The sequence below is a fragment of the Rhinoraja longicauda genome, chromosome 7 (genome assembly GCF_053455715.1).
Source record: "Rhinoraja longicauda isolate Sanriku21f chromosome 7, sRhiLon1.1, whole genome shotgun sequence".
Lineage (NCBI taxonomy): Eukaryota > Metazoa > Chordata > Chondrichthyes > Rajiformes > Arhynchobatidae > Rhinoraja > Rhinoraja longicauda.
The window spans coordinates 19,113,671-19,132,722 of NC_135959.1; the positions used below are offsets into that span (position 1 = coordinate 19,113,671).

Here is a 19,052-nt window from a genome sequence, read left to right on the forward strand (position 1 = left end):
CTCATTTGAAAGGCATTGTTTCAACAATACAACAACCCTTAGTCAGTCTAGACACGTGTGACTTTGAAATGAACGTTGAAGCAACAACCTTTGGATTATTAGTGGAGAATGTCACCAATGAGTCACAATTTATTCAACAATCCTTTTTTAAGCAGATGATCAGCGTGATATGGTTAATAAATGTCATCATGGGCATCAGTTGAGAGCCTATCCTTAACATCCACTACTGTCCAGGAAATATTCTACTCAATCACCCCCAATAAGAGCTTATTTCAATTATAAACATTTCTCTAGGTATTTTTTCATTGATAAAATAAATGTGTTTATGTACATGCATATTATGTACGCCCTTTGATACTTAAAAATCCCTGCACTATATATTTTTTAATTTGCAAAGGTCAATCAGATGAATTTCCCTCAGGCCATCATCACAACAGGCAGCTCTGATCTCCTGGATGATCCGCCTTATCCAATCCAGTAAAATTCATTGGAAATAAGGGCAGGAAAATGGTTCTGCATCACAAACAAATTTGATCATTGGCCAATTTATTCTCCTCGAGTCTTTTTTTCTCATCCTCAGCAATAAACAGACCCATCCCCGTGCACAATTGCATCATCATGCGCGTTTATAAAGTTCAAAGTCTTCACGGAGCTTGATTTAGTAGATTTGAAGATGATGTTTCCTTTGTCCGAGTTTATAGGTCAGTCTCAGAATAAGTAAATTAAGGAGCATGTTGCAATCAAATGCACTTGAACAATTGCTTGGGCAGAGAGCAGCCAAAACGGTACACGATAGCGCAACAATTTGAACGAAACACGATCCGTGGACCCGTTGGGTTCCCGTTGTGACAGCTCCGGGGCCGGGGGCGGGCGAGGGGGGAGAGGAAAGGGGAGAGGGAGCCTCTCACCCCGGCCCAGAGCGCCCAGCAGCAGGAGAGCGGCCGCAAGGCGCTGCCCCATGTTCGTCCTGCTGGCGGCCATCTTCTTTGACCTTCTCTCTGCTGCTGTGCTGCACCACAGGAGGAAGGTCAGGTGCGGGGCACGCCAGGACCGGCGCCGGTCCTCCCGGCGCTGCTACGCAGGGGCGCTGCTGCCGGGCCCGGCAACCCTCCCCCAACTGCGCAGGCGCGGCTGCCGGGCCTGGCAAGTGGGAGCACACTGCGCTATAAAATTATTAAACTTTATAAAGTGAATTACTTTTAAAATGTAACGAAACTTGATACTGCACACCGCAGGCGAATGGTGAACAAGGTATCCCTAAAATTCTTGTTTTACAAATTCTTGTAAAATACGTTGGGACTATATATATGTCCCAACCTATGAAAGCAAGCATACCATATGCCTTCTATGCCACTATCTACGGTGCTGCCACTTTCATGGAGTTATGGACTTGGAACACAGATTCCTCTGTTCAACAATGCTGTTAAGGGACTGCCATTAATTGTATATTTTCCCCTGACATTGACCTCCCAAAGTTCGACACGTCACATTAACCCAGATCTCTGGAATCCTCCACCCAAGAGGGCTATGAAGGTTCAGTTGTTCAAAACAGATATTGACTTTTAGATCACCGGGTGGCGCGGTCGCTCTGCGGCCAAACATCAAGGTGCTGGCGACCTTACTTGAGACTTTGAGCCCCACCACGGGGCCATGGACTTACTATTGGAGCCTGCGATCCTTTGCCTGGGATCGACACTCCAACCGTGGCCTGCGGATTTCAACATCAAGGAGCTCACAGTCTCGGGTAGGGACTGATGTCAGGAAGTTCCAAAGTCGCAGAAGGTTCGACTAGCCCTGACTCGTGGTCCGATCGCCTGGCGTGGGGAGCTGAGATCCTCCCGATGCGGGAGCTCGATCACCCTGACGCAGAGGGCTCGACCGCCGGCTGTAGGAGCCAAGATCGGCCCGACAATGGAAGGTTCAAGTGTCCCGACCGCGGGAGAACAAAGAAGGGAAGGAGATTGAACTTTTTTTGCCTTCCATCACAGTGAAGAATGTGGGGGAGTCACTGTGGTGGATGTTCATGTTAAAAATCTATTTGGGTGTCTTGTTACTCTTTATTGGTATGACTGTATGGCAAATCAAATTCCTCGTATGTTGCAAAACATACGTGGCTAATAAATTACTATTATGATTATTATGATTATGATTAGATCAGGGGATATAATGTTGGTGTAAGTCAACAATGATGTGACCTACAACGGCAGAGCAGGCATGAGAAACCTAACACTTCCATTTCTCATTTCCTTAAGGTATTACAATATTATGAGGTGTTTCCCAGAAACTTAACCAAAAATAGGCACTAAGCCATGTGGGGAGACATTGGAACAGGGACAAATAGCTTGGACAAAGGTTTATCTCAAGGGAGGAGGGAGAGAGATGAAAAGATTTATGGAAGTTCAAGAGCCGAATGTCTCGGCAGTGAGAAACATAGTGGAGTAATTAAATTCATATTCTCTAACTCCCATCCCAATGTACAGGACTCTACACATGGATGATGCCGTGTCCTTATTTCCCCGTGTCCCCATATCCCCATGGGACAATGCACGGTGGAAATGGCGGCTATTATTTGTGCTGCTGGACAACAAGTTGAATGTTGACGTGTGGACACTAAAGAAGAACTCAAAACTGGGGGCCATTCATATCAAACCATCACTGATCAATCTAATCAGGTCAGGCAGCATCTGTGGAGATAGAATAGCATCTGTGGAGTGGCACAGTAGTAGAGCTGCCCCCTCATGAGCACCAAAGACCCTGGTTAGATCCTGACTACGGGTGCGGTCTGTGCAGAGTTGGTCCATTCTCCCTGCGACAGCGTGGGTTTTCTCTGGGTGCTCCAGTTTCCTCCCACATTCCATAGATGTGCAGTTTGTAGATTATTTGGCTTCTGTAAAATTGCTCTTAGTGCGTAGCATGCTAAAGTGGGATAACAGAGAGCTAGTGTATGGGTAATCGACGGTTGGTGTGGACTCTGGAGGCCGAAGGGGCTGAGAAAAGGACTGATGTATATGGTTCTGATAAAGGTCATCACCATGAAAATGTCTGTCTTCTGGAAGCTGCTGTCTGACCTGCTGAGAGTTTTCACAATTCTCTATTTTAGATTTCCAGCAAATGGAAATTCAGAAGATTCTGGGAATTGAGATCCTGGACTCAGGAAGTGGAACTCTCCTCAACAGGGAGGGTTCATCTGAAGACCAGAGATGGGTATTATTCAGACCAGCTGGATAAAACTGCAAAGAAAAGAGGAAGAGATAGATAGATAGATAGAATGATTGAAGAAGGGTCTTGACCCGAAACGTCACCCATTCCTTCTCTCCCGAGATGCTGCCTGACCCGCTGAGTTACTCCAGCATTTTGTGTCTACCTTAGAATGATTGATTTGATTGATAGAAAGTTACAACATGGAAACAAGCCATTCAGCCCACCGAGTTCGTGACAATCACCGATCATTATCACATTAGTTCAATTTTATCTCACCCATGCATCCACTCCCTGCACATTCAGGGCAATTGATTGAGGACAAGTAACCCACAAACCGGCACATCTTTGGGTTGTAGGATGAAATTAAAGCACTCGGTGGAAACCCACGTGGTCACAGGGAGAACATGCAAACTCCACACAGACAGCACCGATCTGGGGCCTCTGGCACTGTGAGGTGGCAACTCCACCAGCTGTGCCTCTCTAGTGATGGAGTAAGATGGAGAGGAACAAGAAGGCTGATGTGGAGCAGAAATAGTAGCACAGGGCAGAGGGGCTGAACAGCCTGTTTCTGTATTACATGTGAAATTCTAACAAGATAACTGAATCTTTAAATGTTTACCTTAACAGGGAAATCTGATGGTAGCTCATTATTCATCTGCATAAATTATGCCCTATAAATAATTGAAATGTATTTTTGCGTTGCAGAGGGAATCTCTATTAAAGACCCGGTGTCAGAGTTAATTCTGCAATAAAACAATTGCAAATAATTTCAACTGCAGCAAGTGAAGTGGTTGTGCAGCAGTGGAGAGGTCGGTGGAAGAACTGCCCAGAAGCTGTCTCAAACCCCTCTTAGCTCTTCACCTCAACCCCTCCCTGTGTGGAAAGTTCCCCATTCTCCTCATTCTGTAGTGCAAGAATTTTCTGTATTCCCAGTAATCACAAATTCTAGGGCCCTAGAATTTGAAACCAAAAACCGAGGTTCCTCCACTTGCTTTAATCATGAAGCTTTGTTTCAGAACATCGTTCTCAACTTGTAAGACATAGTAAGCCAAAACATGCTTCACAAAATAATGGATATTCTCAAGTTTTGTATATTGCAACATGGTGGCAGCACGGTGGAGTAACGGCAGAGCTACTACCTTACAGCGCCAGAGACCTGGGTTCGATCCTGACTACGGGTGTGGTCTATACGGAATTTGTACGTTCTCTCCGTGACCTGCATGGGTTTTCTCCGAGATCTTTGGTTTCCTCCTACACTCCAAAGACATACAGGTTTGTGGGTTAATTGGCTTGGTATAAATGTTAAATTGTCCCTAGTGTGTGTAGGGTAGTGTTAATGTCCTGGGATCACTGGTCGGTGTGGATTCGGTGGGCCAAAGGGTCTCTGTATCTCTAAGCTAAACTAAACAACAGATACAGTAGGCATTTATATTCTACCTTTCGTGTGGTAAAATTTTATTTGACCATGTATGGCGATGTTTGGGGAGATGTGCAAAGGTTTAGTCACAGAGGGAACTGTTAGGACTATAAGGTAGAGAAGTTTGAAAAAATAGCAACATAAATATTGGTCAAGAAGGCATATGGTATGCTCGCCTTCATCAATCCGAGGCACTGAGTATAAGAGCAAGATGTCATGTTGCAGCTTTATAAACTTTAGTTGGGTCATAATTGGAGTATTGTGTGCAGTTCTGTTTGCCTCATTACAGGAAGGATGTGGAGGTGTTTGAGAGGGTGCAGAAGAGGTTTGCCAGAATGCTGCCTGGATTAGTGGGTGTTAATTATAAGGGGAGGTTGGACAAATTTGGATTGTTGGGGTGTCAAAGGGTGAGGGGACATCTGATTGAAGTTTATAACATTATGAGAGGCATAGGTAGGGTAGACAATCAGATCTTTCTCCCAGGGTGTAAACGTCAAATACTGGAGGGCATAACTTTAAGGTGTAGAGAGGGAAAGTTTAAAGAAGATGAGTGGATCAAAGCTTTTTTACACAGAGCATTAGGTGCCCCAGAATATACTGCCAGAAGTGGTGGTGAAAACAGATTCAATAGTGGCGTTTAAGAGCTATTAGATAGTCACATGAATCTGCTGGGAATGGAAGGACATGGATCACATGAAGGCAGAAGAGATTAGTTTGATTTCGCATCATGTTTGGAACAGATATAATGGGCCGAAGGGCCTATCCCTGCGCTGTACTTTTCTGTTCTAAAATCCAGAGCTTGGGATCCAAGTTGCTGGAGTCATAGCTGGCATTGGTGGAGTGATTAAACTCAATCATGATCAAAAGAGGTCAGAACTGAAGGAATGGTGAGACCTTGATTGTAGAGATGGAGGGGGGTTGTAGGGATGGAGGATGGGTTGTAGGGATGGAGGGGGTTTGTAGGGATGGAGGGGGGTTGTAGGGATGGATGGGGGTTGTAGGGATGGAGGGGGGTTGTAGGGATGGATGGGGTTGGAGGGATGCATGGGGATTGTAGGGATGGATGGGGGTTGTAGGGATGGATGGGGGTTGTAGGGATGGATGGGGGTTGTAGGGATGGATGGGGGTTGTAGGGATGGATGGGGGTTGTAGGGATGGATGGGGGTTGTAGGGATGGATGGGGTTGTAGGGATGGATGGGGGTTGTAGGGATGGATGGGGGTTGTAGGGATGGATGGGGGTTGTAGGGATGGAGGGGGGTTGTAGGGATGGATGGGGGTTGTAGGGATGGTTGGGGGTTGTAGGGATGGATGGGATTGTAGGGATGGATGGGGGTTGTAGGGATGGATGGGGGTTGTAGGGATGGATGGGGTTGTAGGGATGGATGGGGTTGTAGGGATGGAGGGGGGTTGTAGGGATAGAGGGGGGTTATAGTGATGGATGGGGGTTGTAGAGATGGATGGGGGTTGTTGGGATGGATGGGGCTGGTAGCGATGGAGGGGGGTTATAGCGATGGATGGGGTTTGTAGGGATGGATGGGGCTGGTAGGGATGGAGGTGGGTTATAGGGATGGATACGGGTTGTTGGGATGGATGGGGGTTGTAGGAATGGATGAGGGTTGTCAGGATGGTGGGGCTTGTAGGGATAGATGGGGGTTGTAGGGATGGATGGGGGTTGTAGGGATGGATGGGGGTTGTAGGGATGGATGGGGTTGTAGGGATGGATGGGGGTTGTAGGGATGGATGGGGGTTGTAGGGATGGATGGGGGTTGTAGGGATGGAGGGGGGTTGTAGGGATGGATGGGGGTTGTAGGGATGGATGGGGGTTGTAGGGATGGAGGGGGGTTGTAGGGATGGATGGGGGTTGTAGGGATGGATGGGGGTTGTAGGGATGGATGGGATTGTAGGGATGGATGGGGGTTGTAGGGATGGATGGGGGTTGTAGGGATGGATGGGGTTGTAGGGATGGATGGGGTTGTAGGGATGGAGGGGGGTTGTAGGGATAGAGGGGGGTTATAGTGATGGATGGGGGTTGTAGAGATGGATGAGGGTTGTTGGGATGGATGGGGCTGGTAGCGATGGAGGGGGGTTATAGCGATGGATGGGGTTTGTAGGGATGGATGGGGCTGGTAGGGATGGAGGTGGGTTATAGGGATGGATACGGGTTGTTGGGATGGATGGGGGTTGTAGGAATGGATGAGGGTTGTCAGGATGGTGGGGCTTGTAGGGATAGATGGGGGTTGTAGGGATGGATGGGGGTTGTAGGGATGGATGGGGGTTGTAGGGATGGAGATTGGGAAGAGCGAAGCAAACATCTCAAAACATGATATTCAACATCGAAGGTCTTCGTGACCAAGAGTTAACATGGATCAGCAATCAAAGGGGATGATTGGAGCGAGGTAGTACCCAAGAAAGGGAGTTTTTTTTAACAATCTCAAGGGGAGTAGAATAAATAAGGCTGGCATGGGTTAGTGGTGAAACAGTTGAGGTAACAAAGGTAGGGAGAAGAGTTTCAACAGCCAAGAACCTAAGGCAAGGTGGGGTCAGGCAATGTAACAGAAGGTGGATATATGCATTGGTGATGACAGGTTCAATGTCGTACAGCAACGAAACAGGCCCATCAGCTAAGTTTGTCTGTGCCAACCATCAAGTGCGCATCTAAATACTAATCGAATTTTCTCGTATTGGCACATGTATCCTTGTGCCAATACGGGAAAATGAGATTCGTATATAATCTCATAGAAATAGTAGAAACGAGCTGGTCCAGATTCTGCTTAAATAATGTCAGGGTCTTGGGTTCCCCCCACACTTCATGCAGTGCATCCCAGATTCAAACGACCAAACCTTTTCTCCGATCCTCTCTGAACTATTTCTCCTTTTATTTATTTAGGTCTTCTGCAATAGGGACCAGCTTTTCACAATCTATTCCATCTTTGCCCCTCATAATTCTGTCCCCTTTTATTCTCCTCCTTACCAGGGACAGTAAACCCAGCCTATCCAGTCTCTCCTCATAGCTGAAATGTTCCACCTCCAGCAACATCTTGGTGATTCTCTTCTGCACTGTCTCCAATACAACCATCCTACAGTGTAATAACCAGAACTGCACACAATGCTCCAGATGTGATCTAACTAAAGTTTTATATCAAACAGTTGGGATCCCAGTGCCAAACTCTGTGGGCACACTTCCAATCACTAGAAACATTTCCCACTATCCTGTTACCAAGACAAATCTGGATCTAATTTGTCAACTTAATCTGGTCTGAAACTCATGACAGGAATCCAAGACAATGCCAGGTTTGCAAACAATCTTCAATATCCTAACATCTAGTGGCATGTTTTTTTCACAACAGCAAAATATTCAGTCTTCATTCAACTAGAAACATTATTTTGTTGAGCAGAAATCCAACTGGAAGTGCACCATATTTGGATAAGCCAAATAGGATTTTTTTTGCCTTACTTAAAGGTCCAGTGAAATGTATGTCAAGGTTTGAAACCCTATCAATAACAGTCATCTTTCATGTGAATGGATCATTCAACACTAAACTAAATTTAATGTAGACACAAAATGCTGGAGTAACTCAGCGGGTCAGGCAGCATCTCAGGAGAGAAGGAATGGGTGATTTTTGGGGTCGAGACCCTTCTTCAGTCTGAAGAAGGGTCTCGACCTGCAACATCACCATTTCCATCTCTCCCGAGATACTGCCTGACCCGCTGAGTTACTCCAGCATTTTGTGTCCACATTCGATTTAAACCAGCATCTGCAGTTTTTTTTCCTACTAAACTAAATTTGTTGTCTGGAAATAGGCCAATCCCTTTCTTTAAGGAAAAGGAATCTGCCCTCCTCACCACCTGAATTTAGTTGGTTGGACTTTTCTGTCCAGGCTCATATGTGACTCCAATCCTCATCAACCCGATGGACTCCAAACAGCCCCTGAAATAATCCAATGAGATATGAAGTCCCAGCAGGGACAATAAATCTCAGCCTTCTCTGCACAAAATGCTTGAAATGCTTGAATTCATTTAAGATTAATTAATTAAATTAAGGTCTTCAATGATTTATACCAATTTAGTTGCAGTATGTAACCATTTCCACATTTGCTCACTTCTACAAATGGGACCATAAAAGTCAGAAGCTATTCAGCCCATGAATCTCTTCCATTGCTCACTTAAATTATGACTGATCTGTGGTGCGACTCTATCTACCCATTTTGGTTTGCAAACTAGGGCACGGGGGTGGGGGCACTCCAGTATGCAAGATGCCATTGTTATGACGATACATTAAATCAAGGCCCCTTTTGTTCTTTCAGTAGATCCCATGAAACCATATCAAGCAAGAGAAGGGGATCCAATCTGGAAAAAAATCCAAATTACTAGCAACCTGTACCCTATTTCATCCCGCAATGAACAATTCTAAAAATATTATGTAATAAAAGGGAACTATTGATACTGGTTTATACCAAAGATAGGACACAAAATGCTGGAGTAACTCAGCAGGTCAGGCAGCATCTCAGGAGAAAATGGATCAAAACTGCTCAGTTACTTCAGCATTTTGTGTCTATCTTTGGTGTAAACCAGTCTATCTCTAAAAACATTATTTGGTCATTATTAACACGGATCACAGAATCACACAGGACGGGAACAGGGCCTTTGGCCCACTGAGTCTGTGCTGCTCTTCAAGCACCCTCGTAGTCTAATACAATTTTATTCTCTCCACATTCGCATCAACTCCTTCCAGATTGCACCACTCACTTACACATTAGGGATAACAGGGATTAATGGTCAAGAAAGCACACCATCGCCTCTACTTCCTTAGAATGCTTCGGAGGTTTGGCATGTCCCCTACAACTCTCATGAACTTCTGCAGATCAGGATGCATCACAGCTTGGTTTGGGAATAGCTTCATCTAAGACCCCAAGAAATTGCAGTGAATTGGGGACGCAGCCCAGACCATCACACAAACCAACCTCCTTTCTGTTGACTTCATTTATACCTCACGCTGCCTCAGAAAGGTCAGCAACATAATCAAGGATGAGTTGCTTCCTGGCCACTCCCTCTTCTCCCCTCTCCCATCAGGCACAGGTTATAATGTGTGAAAATACACAACACCAGAATCAGGGACAGTTTTGTCCCAGCTGTCATCAGGTAACTGAATCATCCTACCACAACCAGAGATCAGTGCTGAACTACTATTTACCTCTTTTGGTGACCCTCGGACTATCCTTGATCGGACTTTGCTAGCTTTACCTTGCATTAAATGTTATTCCCTTATCATGTATCTACACACTATACTGTAAATGGATCGATTGTAATCATGTACTGTATTGTCTTTCTGCTGACTGGCTAGCATGCAACAAAAGCTTTTCACTGTACCTTGGTTTACACAACAATAAACTAAAGTGAAACGTACAGCAACCAATTAACCTACCAACGGCAAGTCTTTGAGATATGAGAGGAAACTGGAGCAACTGGAGTAAAAACCATGTAATCACAGGGAATAGATGCAAACTCCACACAGATAGCACCCAAGGTCAGAATTGAACCCTGGTCTCTGGTGCTGTGAGATAGCAGCACTACTGCCCAAGCACATTGCTGTAAGTGGGATGTTAAAAGTTTTACAAAAATGTAATTATTTCTTATCACATTTGTTCTACAAAGTCTATCCAAATTTGGAGTGGTTGAATTTACTGAATGAGCATGAACCTCAGACAGATGGGTTACACTTTGGAGTGCCAAGACACAGTTCTGAAAGTTTTATTATATGACATCTGTCATTGGCTGCTCGGCTGACCTATCATCAAGATGCTCAACACCTACCCATCCACCCACAGCCATTGAAAAACCAAGAAACCACTTCAAGACTTTAATGGACGACCTTTGGCTGTCAGTTAGTCAATGTCTGCCTCTGCCAACATTTTTCAATACAAACAGAATTAAACTTGGTCAAAAAAATTAAAACATTTGTTTTCCAATGCTCCAGAGATTTTCCAGTCGATTGTTTTTAATTTCTGGATAATCCAGGCCAGTGCAGAAGGTTGGCAAACCCATCTACAGGAGAATAACTCAAGATTTCGGCCTTGACAAAAAGCAGAAAGGATGGTTTTCTGCTGACCAACACGCTACTCTTCCTACGGAAAAATGCTGCTGTGGAACTCGATTCAAAAAGAACAGTGCACGTCTGTTTTCTAGTGTAGATTCAGAAACCATACATCTGGATGAGTCTCTGAGCTTGTTGGTTTTGGCAGCTTCTTGCCAATGGAAACAAAATATGCTGTTGGGAAGCCTTCCACCGTTGGCTTTCGTGCTGAAATACTTTTGTACATCTGTAGCAAGTTTAGTGTAAAGTTATACCAAGTCAGGAGATACAGAACAGAGGCTTTTGTATTTAACTGCAAGGATGATACCAAAACGGAGAGGATTAAACTGTCAGGAAGCTGCTGAATTTGCGTGTCAGGAGAATTTCCTTAGACAAAGACTCAGAGAGATACAATGTGGAAACAGGGTCTCGGCCCACTGGGTCCACGCTGACCAGTGACAGCACACTAGCACTATCCTGTACGCTAGGGACAATTTAACAATTTTTACCAAAGTCAATTAACCTATAAACCTGTACGTCTTTGGAATGTGGGAGGAAACCGGAACACCTGGGGAAAACCCGTAAAATCACAGGGAGAACGTACAAACTCCGTACAGACAGCACCCGCAGTCAGGATCGAATGCATGTCTCTGGTGCTGTAAGTTAGCAGCTCTAACCGCTGTGCCACCATGCCACCCCTCTTGGAAATGATGTGGAATTCATGAAGGTATAGACTCAGTCTATGACATTGCTACAACTTTGCAATGCTGAGGGAGACCCTCACTGGCAATAGGGCAGCGCTGTGCCAGTGGAGCAGTTAACCAAGAGGTCTTATGGGATATTGCATTGTTGTAAGGTTGTACTGAGGGAGCACGATTCTGTTGAAGGGGCAATACTGATGGACCGGTGCACTGTCAGAGGAGAAGTACTGAAAGGGTATCAGAATGTCAGACCGTCAGTGAGTGCTGTACTTTTGGAGGGGCAGTAATGTTGAGAGGTGCTACTGGAGGATCATTCTACTGTCAGGGGACATGAGAGCTGTTTCCACACAGCGAGTTGATCTGGAACTGCTGGCTGAAAGAACAGCGGAAGTAGATTCAACGGGAAATTTCAGGAGGGAATTGAAGAGGGGGATGAGAGAAGAGCGGGTTCAATGGACTGAATGGCATGCCCTCCCCGATACAATATGATTCTATAATGGAAGAAGGGTGAGCTGGATCTTTCTCTAAACCTCCTCTTCTTTCTGGGGGATGTTCCATGCTGCTGCTTATTTCTTGGTGATGCGAGTTGGGCGAAGGCGTGATGCCTGATGCTGTCACCCTCTGCAGCACAACACCAGACCATCTGGACCAATGTATCTCCCTCTCACCCTGTCGCGGAACAAGAGGGCAGCGTTCCAGCTGCACTTCACAAATAACAGTTTTATAAACACCAACAAACAATAGGAGGACAGAACGTTGTGATTTAACAAAAAGCACTCTTCGCAATGACATTTAATTTTGCTTGGAGAATGTGATTACCATTATTATTTCTGTGGTCGGTGAGGGTAAAAAAACATAATCTGAAGGCTGCTGGGTTCTAACGCACTGAGTGATACAACAAACAGCTGGCAAAATGCATCCAGGATATAATCAAATAACAGTGCTCAGCAGTGTTTTTGTTACGACCATGACTCAGGGTAGTATTAATAGTTTATCCAACTGAATTCGATGTACGCAAGTCAGAATGATGGAGGTCATTAACCCAGATCCCAGAACAATTAAGAGGATTTAAAGAGGGGAAACCTCCACCAGCAGAGTCAGGTCTTCAGAGACATGAAGGGCTTTGACAGGGATGCTCAGGAGAAATGAGCTGCCTGGGTGGATGAGCTGAGTTCCGCAGGACATTCGATTTAAGATCATTAAGAGAAGAATGAGAGGGACTGAAAAATATAGTGACTTAATAACCTGTGTTTGAATAGAAGGTCAAACAAAACAGAAAGAGGGAAAAGAGAAAGAAAACAAGAAGGAGGTGAAAGAAAAGAGAGAGAGAAAGATAGAGTTGAAGAAAAGAAAAGATACCGCAAGTCTCACTAAAAGGTGATTGCAAACATCAAGGGCAATCTTTGAGCATTGTGTTCATCCCTATGGATATGACAAGAGAATCAGCAACTTCCTCATCCAGGGGCTGGTTGAAGTGATGGATAAAAGGGGAACCGTATTTCAAAACTAAATTGCAGACTCAGGAATTTTAAACTGATGGGGAAGGTGGAAAGGGGTGGGAGGAGGTTGATGTAGAGCAAAAACACTAGCACAGAGCAAAGAGGCTGAGTGGCCTCCTTCTGTGTTGCAACTTTGAACCGTGATGTCACCTGTAAACTTGTAGATGGAGTTAGAGCCAAAGATTTTGTCATACAGTTGTGGGTGTAAATGGAGTTTGCAGGGGACTACGAATGCCACCTTGTGGGGCACCGGTGTTAAGAATTATTGTGGAGAAGGTATTGTCACTGATCCTCACTGATTGTGGTCTCGGAGTCAGAAAGTTGAGGATCTCGTGGCAAAAGGAGGTGCTGCTTCTACATCCAGGCGTTCGGAGATGAGTTTGAATGGAACTATGGTGTTGAAGGTGGAGTTACAGTCAATAAATAGGAGTCTCATGTAGGAATCCTTATTGTCTAGGTGTTCTGGAGATGAGTTCAGGGCCAGGGAGAAGGCATCTGTTGTGGATCTGTTACCATGGTAAGCAAACTGCAGTAGGTCAAGGCTAGCTGGGAGGCTGAAGTTAATGTGCACCATCAACTTCAATCTTGAAGCACTTCATGATGGTGAATGTCAGAGTCACTGGACAGTAGTCATTAAGGCACACTACTTTACCATCGGGATCACTCATCAATGTATTTATTGTTGTATTTGTCATTACTGTAAGTATACTGTTTACTTTGTCAGCATTATGTGAATCGGTAATTTCATTGCAACCCAGTGTATATGACAATAAACTAATCTAATCTAATCTTAAAAACAGCAACTTCAACAAACCTTGTTAAATATCAATACAAAACCACGCCACAACTGTAAAATGGGTTCAGAAAATAATTTTGTAAATACCCAGATGTATGGAACACTTTTGAGACATCTTCTAGCTTGTAAACCCATCTCTTTATTCTATCTATCCATTGAAATGCAAAGCCCAGCTTCAACCTTGAGAATACACACTACATTTGAACCAACGACATCTTAATTTTAAAAAGGGAATGTTGTTCTGTAGCAATATTTACAAGAGAAATGTTGATTCCTACATGGATTTATGAAGAGAGAAGACAAAGGGCTTTGTCAGAGAGGCAGGTTTCAAAGGAGGTAAGAAAGGCAAGAAGATTTAGGGAGGGTATTCCAGAGCTCAGGGCTCAGTCAGCTGAAGGTACAACCTCTTGTGATCTGGAAGATATAACTGAGGATGTGCATGAGAACAGAAATAGAGGTGAAAACAAAGAATCAGCATTTTCCTCAGGGCTGTCTTTCACAATTTACAAACTTGAAACAGTATCCCTTGTAGAAACATCATTCCAAGTGTGCCTCAATATTTAAACCTCTCTCACCCTCAGGCCAGGCACAACTTGCCCATAGCTTTCAGACTCATGTGTTGCAATTTTAGACCCACTCATTTTCAAGCAGCATCTTGGATGGATACAGTCGGGGGAATTCTATCACTTGTTCTTCCATCTCCAGCAGCCATGTCGCCATGCTTAGTCACCCAACATGTCAAATCTCCTGTTGCCCCATTTTCCTACACCATTCCAAAGTGAATGGAAGTTGCGATAGTCACACTGGATAATTGGCTTTCAGTCAAATTCTGGTATAACTCCATCACCAGTTTTAGATGACACCACTGTTGTGGGCTGGATCACGAACAATGACAATACATTGTACCGGAAGGATATGGAGATCTTAGTAATGTGGTTACTAACGTGGTTACTAAGACCTCTCTTTCATTGCCAGCAAGATAAAGGAGCTACTATTTACTTTAGGGGGAAAGGTGGTGTAAACTCCTCAGTCAGTATCAAAGTGCCAAAGTGGAGATGGTCAAGAACTTCAGGTTCCTTGACGTAAATATCGCCAACAATTTTTCCTGGACAAACCACGCTAACCTACTGCCAAGAGAGCACACCATCACCTCTACTTCCTCAGAAGACTAAAGAAGCTCAGTTATTAACTTCTACAGATGCACCATAGAAGGCATCCTTCTGTGATGCATCCTATCTTGGTTTGGCAATAGTTCTGCCCAAGACTGCAAGAAATTGCAGCGTGTTGTAGATGTAGCTCAGTCCATCGCATATACCTGCTTTACCTTCCCTTTACCCCCCCCCCCCATCCCCACTGACTCCATCTGCGCTTAACACAGGCTCGGGGAAAAGGACACCAAAATTAAGGATAATTTTCACCATGTTCAGTCCCTCTTCTCCCTTCTCCTGTTGGGCAGAAGATACAAAAACTTTAAAACACGTGGCACCAGATTCAGGAACAGTTTCTTCCCTGCTCTTATCAGACTATTAAACAGTCCTCCCATCCTCCCATAAGCTCGGGTGCAGTCCTGATCTTCCAATCTACTTCATTGCAGACCTATCATTTTTTAAATCTGTACCTTTCATGTAACTTTAACTCAACAATGCTGTAACACCACATTCTACCTTTCGTACTAGTGTATGGCTTGATTTTGCTCATGTATGGTATGATCTGACTGGATAACAGGCATACAAAGTTTTTTCATTGTATCTCGTATCTCAAAGTTTTTTCACGTTTACACGTGCTAATAATGAACCAATACCAATACCTCATCCATCACTAAGTAATAAACAAAAGGTACCATAAATCATACAAACAAACCGCACATAGTTATATTTTTCTCTAATATCCAGGGGATTAGCCTGAATTCCTGGAGACTGCAAACATTCTGGGAGAGCCTGCCTTCTAATGGAGAGGGATTGGAAAGTATTTACCTCCACAAAGTTTCCCATTGAATCTCTCACAGACCCAATCTTGGCACTCACACCGGGAGCCATAGAATCTCCCCGGCTCACTGACGAGGCAGACGCATCTTCCACAGTCACACTGCCCGCGCCCACTGCAGATCAGACCATCTGGAGAACGGCACTGGTTTTCCACTTCCCGCACGGACAGCTCACAGGAACCAGAGAGGTGTCTTCATGTCACATCACCACCAAGAGAAAAACGGCAGGTTAAACCTCAGCCATGCTTCTTGTTTCCATTTTACATTCATTAACTTAAATAATCAAAAAACTGAACAGTGACATTATATACAACCTGAAAAAGACTCAAAGTGCTGGAGTAACTTAACGGGTCAGGCAGCGACTGTGGAGCAAATGGATAGATGACATTTCAGGTGGGAACTCTTCTTCAGACGTTGTATGGAGGAAGAAAGCTGGATGAGAGAAGGGTCAGGGCAAAGCATGGCAGGTCACAGGTTGAAACAGGTGAATGGGGGTTGACAGGCAGATGATGAACAAAGGCCAGAGATGAAAGACAAAAGGTGTGAGACAAAAGGATCGAAGAGTTGCGAATTGTGGTGGTAGCGGAAGGAATGTAGGTGGAAATGGGAGGTGGAGGAGAAAAATAGGGGAAAATCCAGGGGAGACTGGGTGGGGATAATGGGGGGTACGATCAATGGAGGCAGATACTCACTACATTTAAGAAGCATCTAGGCGGCAGGCCTAGTTTGCTGCTGCGAAGAAGCTGCCTGCAGGGGAAGGTCGGAAGCTGATGAGCTCGGCCCCAAAGACCAGTGAGTCGAGGAGGGGTGAGATACTGGTGATGACGGATGCAAGGAGTTAGCTGGTAGGCAAGATACGGTGGTATTGCCTCCAGCACCTTCAAGATCGGCTGCAGGAGGTGCCCCCAGGACACAAAGGTGGTCGGGTGAGGAGAGGGACATTGGTTCGCGGGTCAAGTGACAGAGGAGACCCTGCAGCAGCCTGGGACTTACTTGGGCTTATCTGTATTGGGGGCACTCCAGTACATCTAGCATGTGGACTTGTAAATGGTGCTAAAATATGGTGACTGTGCATGTGTGATCTGCGCAAAAATTAATTTCACTGTGCAGTGCATACATGACAATAAAGAACCATTGAACCAACACTTGATTGGCAAGGCACGGAAGGCTACAGATTAAGTGTTGGTAAATGTGATTTGTACAGATAGGTACAACAGGTGGCATAGATTTAATGGGCTGAAGGGCCTCTTTCTGTGCTGTAACAACTATGATTCTAAGTTATTAACAATGCAGCTGGCTCTTAACCAGCCTTTGAAATGGCAGGAAAAAGCACCCAGTTCCTGCAATAGTCAGATGGTGACGAGATGCTGGCTTGCCCAGTGACACAAAAAGAACATGTGGCTTTTTTGAAGGTGCATTTCTGAAATAAGAATTGCCTGATTTATGGGAAAACTAATTGTGGAAGCAATGTATGAAAGCAAGAAGTAAATTTGATAGATGTTTATACCTTCAGCTGAAATAGCTTAATAAAGTGTAGATTTATAATCTTACAAATATTTACTTTTTTCTCTTGGGTTTTATGCATTTATGTATTATGTTTTATGCATTATGCAAACATCAGTGTTTGTGTTTAGCTGCTAAATGTTGGATTATTTCAAAAGAATTGATTAATAATTTCCAGAGTGATTTTTTCTTGTGTTCTTGATGCCAAAGGCAGGAATTCATTCAAAAATTGAAAATGGAGGTTGGTGATATTTTATTGGATAAATAAGGGTTTTTAATGTTTCAGAATCAGGCCGGGAAAAGGGGCACAAATCAACAAGGCAAAATGAACTGGAAGGTCTAAATGACCTCCGGTTCTGACGATCTTTTCCTAAGATGGATATGATTCCTGACTGATAAGTAATAACCTTGCTCACTTTATCTCATGTCTATAATGGAAAGAGAGAGAAGATTAAAGCAGATTTTGACACTCGCTCTTTAGTACACGATGTCAGGAGAAGCCCATCTGTTACTGGAACCGCTAATCATTAGTTGACATGATGTATATGTCACGATAAAATGTCAGTCAGAGAGTTGTGAATCTGTGGAATTCTCTGCCTCAGAAGGCAGTGGAGGCCAATTCTCTGAATGCATTCAAGAGAGAGCTGGATAGAGCTCTTAAGGATAGCGGAGGTATTTATTCACAAAGTGCTGGAGTAACTCAGCAGACCGGGCAGCATCTCGGGAGAGAAGGAATGGGTGACGTTTCGGGTCGAGACCCTTCTTCAGCATCTACAGTTATTTTCTTATACTACTTAAGGATAGCAGAGTCAGGGGGTATGGGGAGAAGGCAGGAACAGGGTACTGATTGAGAATGATCAGCCATGATCACATTGAATGGCGGTGCTGGCTCGAAGGGCCGAATGGCCTCCTCCTGCACCTATTGTCTATTGTCTATTGACACTCACACAGGAGGAGGTTGGAGGTTGGTGTGGGCAGAGCCTAGGAGTGAGACGATCAGGAGGTACATATGGCAGAATGTAACTAGATGAACAAGAGGGAACAAGATGGGCAAGAAAAAGGGTGAGGCCAGTAGAATGTATGCGGTTTCTGTGTGTGTGTCTTTGGTGAATGTGTGTGCACACATGCATGTGTGTGCTGGCATGCAAGTGTGTTCATGTGTTTGCAGTTGCGTGAGTGTAGTCAGAGTGTGTCTGTGTACGTGTACTTAGAATGTGTCCTCATATGCAAGAACATTAATGTCTCTATATTTGTTTAGCCATCCACGTTAAAAGAAGTTGCACACTAGCACGTTCCTGTCTTCGAAGTTGAAGTGAGTTACCCCTGATCTCCGGGCACTGAAGGATATTCCGTCTTATCCAATAGTGGATCTTGGCATTTAGTCTTGTTGACCAGTGGTCAACCAACTTGTCAGATTTGATTTTTGTTTTGGTGTTTCTTTCCGCAAGGGATCATTTTCTCCATCAGCTGAAATGAAAAATGACCACTTTGCTTTCCATCAACATTTTAATTCATTTTACCCAATTTAGTTTCAGATAGAAACCTCATCCTCCCAAGGGCAGTCGGAGATAAGCAATGAGCACTGGTCTTGCCGATTACGCCCATATCACAAGAAGAAATAATGGAGAAACCTTGTACCAGACTTAGTAACTGGGGTCAATTGTTGGCTTCCTGTTCTTGAGGTCTAATAAATTTGCTTAACTTAACATTGGGCAATATATCTGATCAATGGTAATAAATTAAAAGACTGCAAATTAGCATAGTACTGCAGATTGCAGCCAAAAATCTTTATTATTTTTATAGGATACTAGACCAAGTGGACCCATTGGGCCCAAACCACTCCTGCATTGGTACAGAACCCTCTCCTCCCTCATTCGCCC

The 19,052-nt window shown here is 44.5% G+C and overlaps 1 protein-coding gene across 1 annotated transcript in view; it reads right to left on the minus strand.

The window, feature by feature from the left end:
* Positions 1-19,052, minus strand: part of itgbl1 (integrin, beta-like 1) — a 111,368-nt gene that overhangs the window by 90,323 nt on the left and 1,993 nt on the right. Inside the window, exon 2 of the mRNA XM_078403016.1 lies at positions 15,659-15,861. Within this exon, the coding sequence (XP_078259142.1) occupies positions 15,659-15,861 (203 nt within the window). The remainder of the gene's footprint in view (positions 1-15,658; positions 15,862-19,052) is intronic.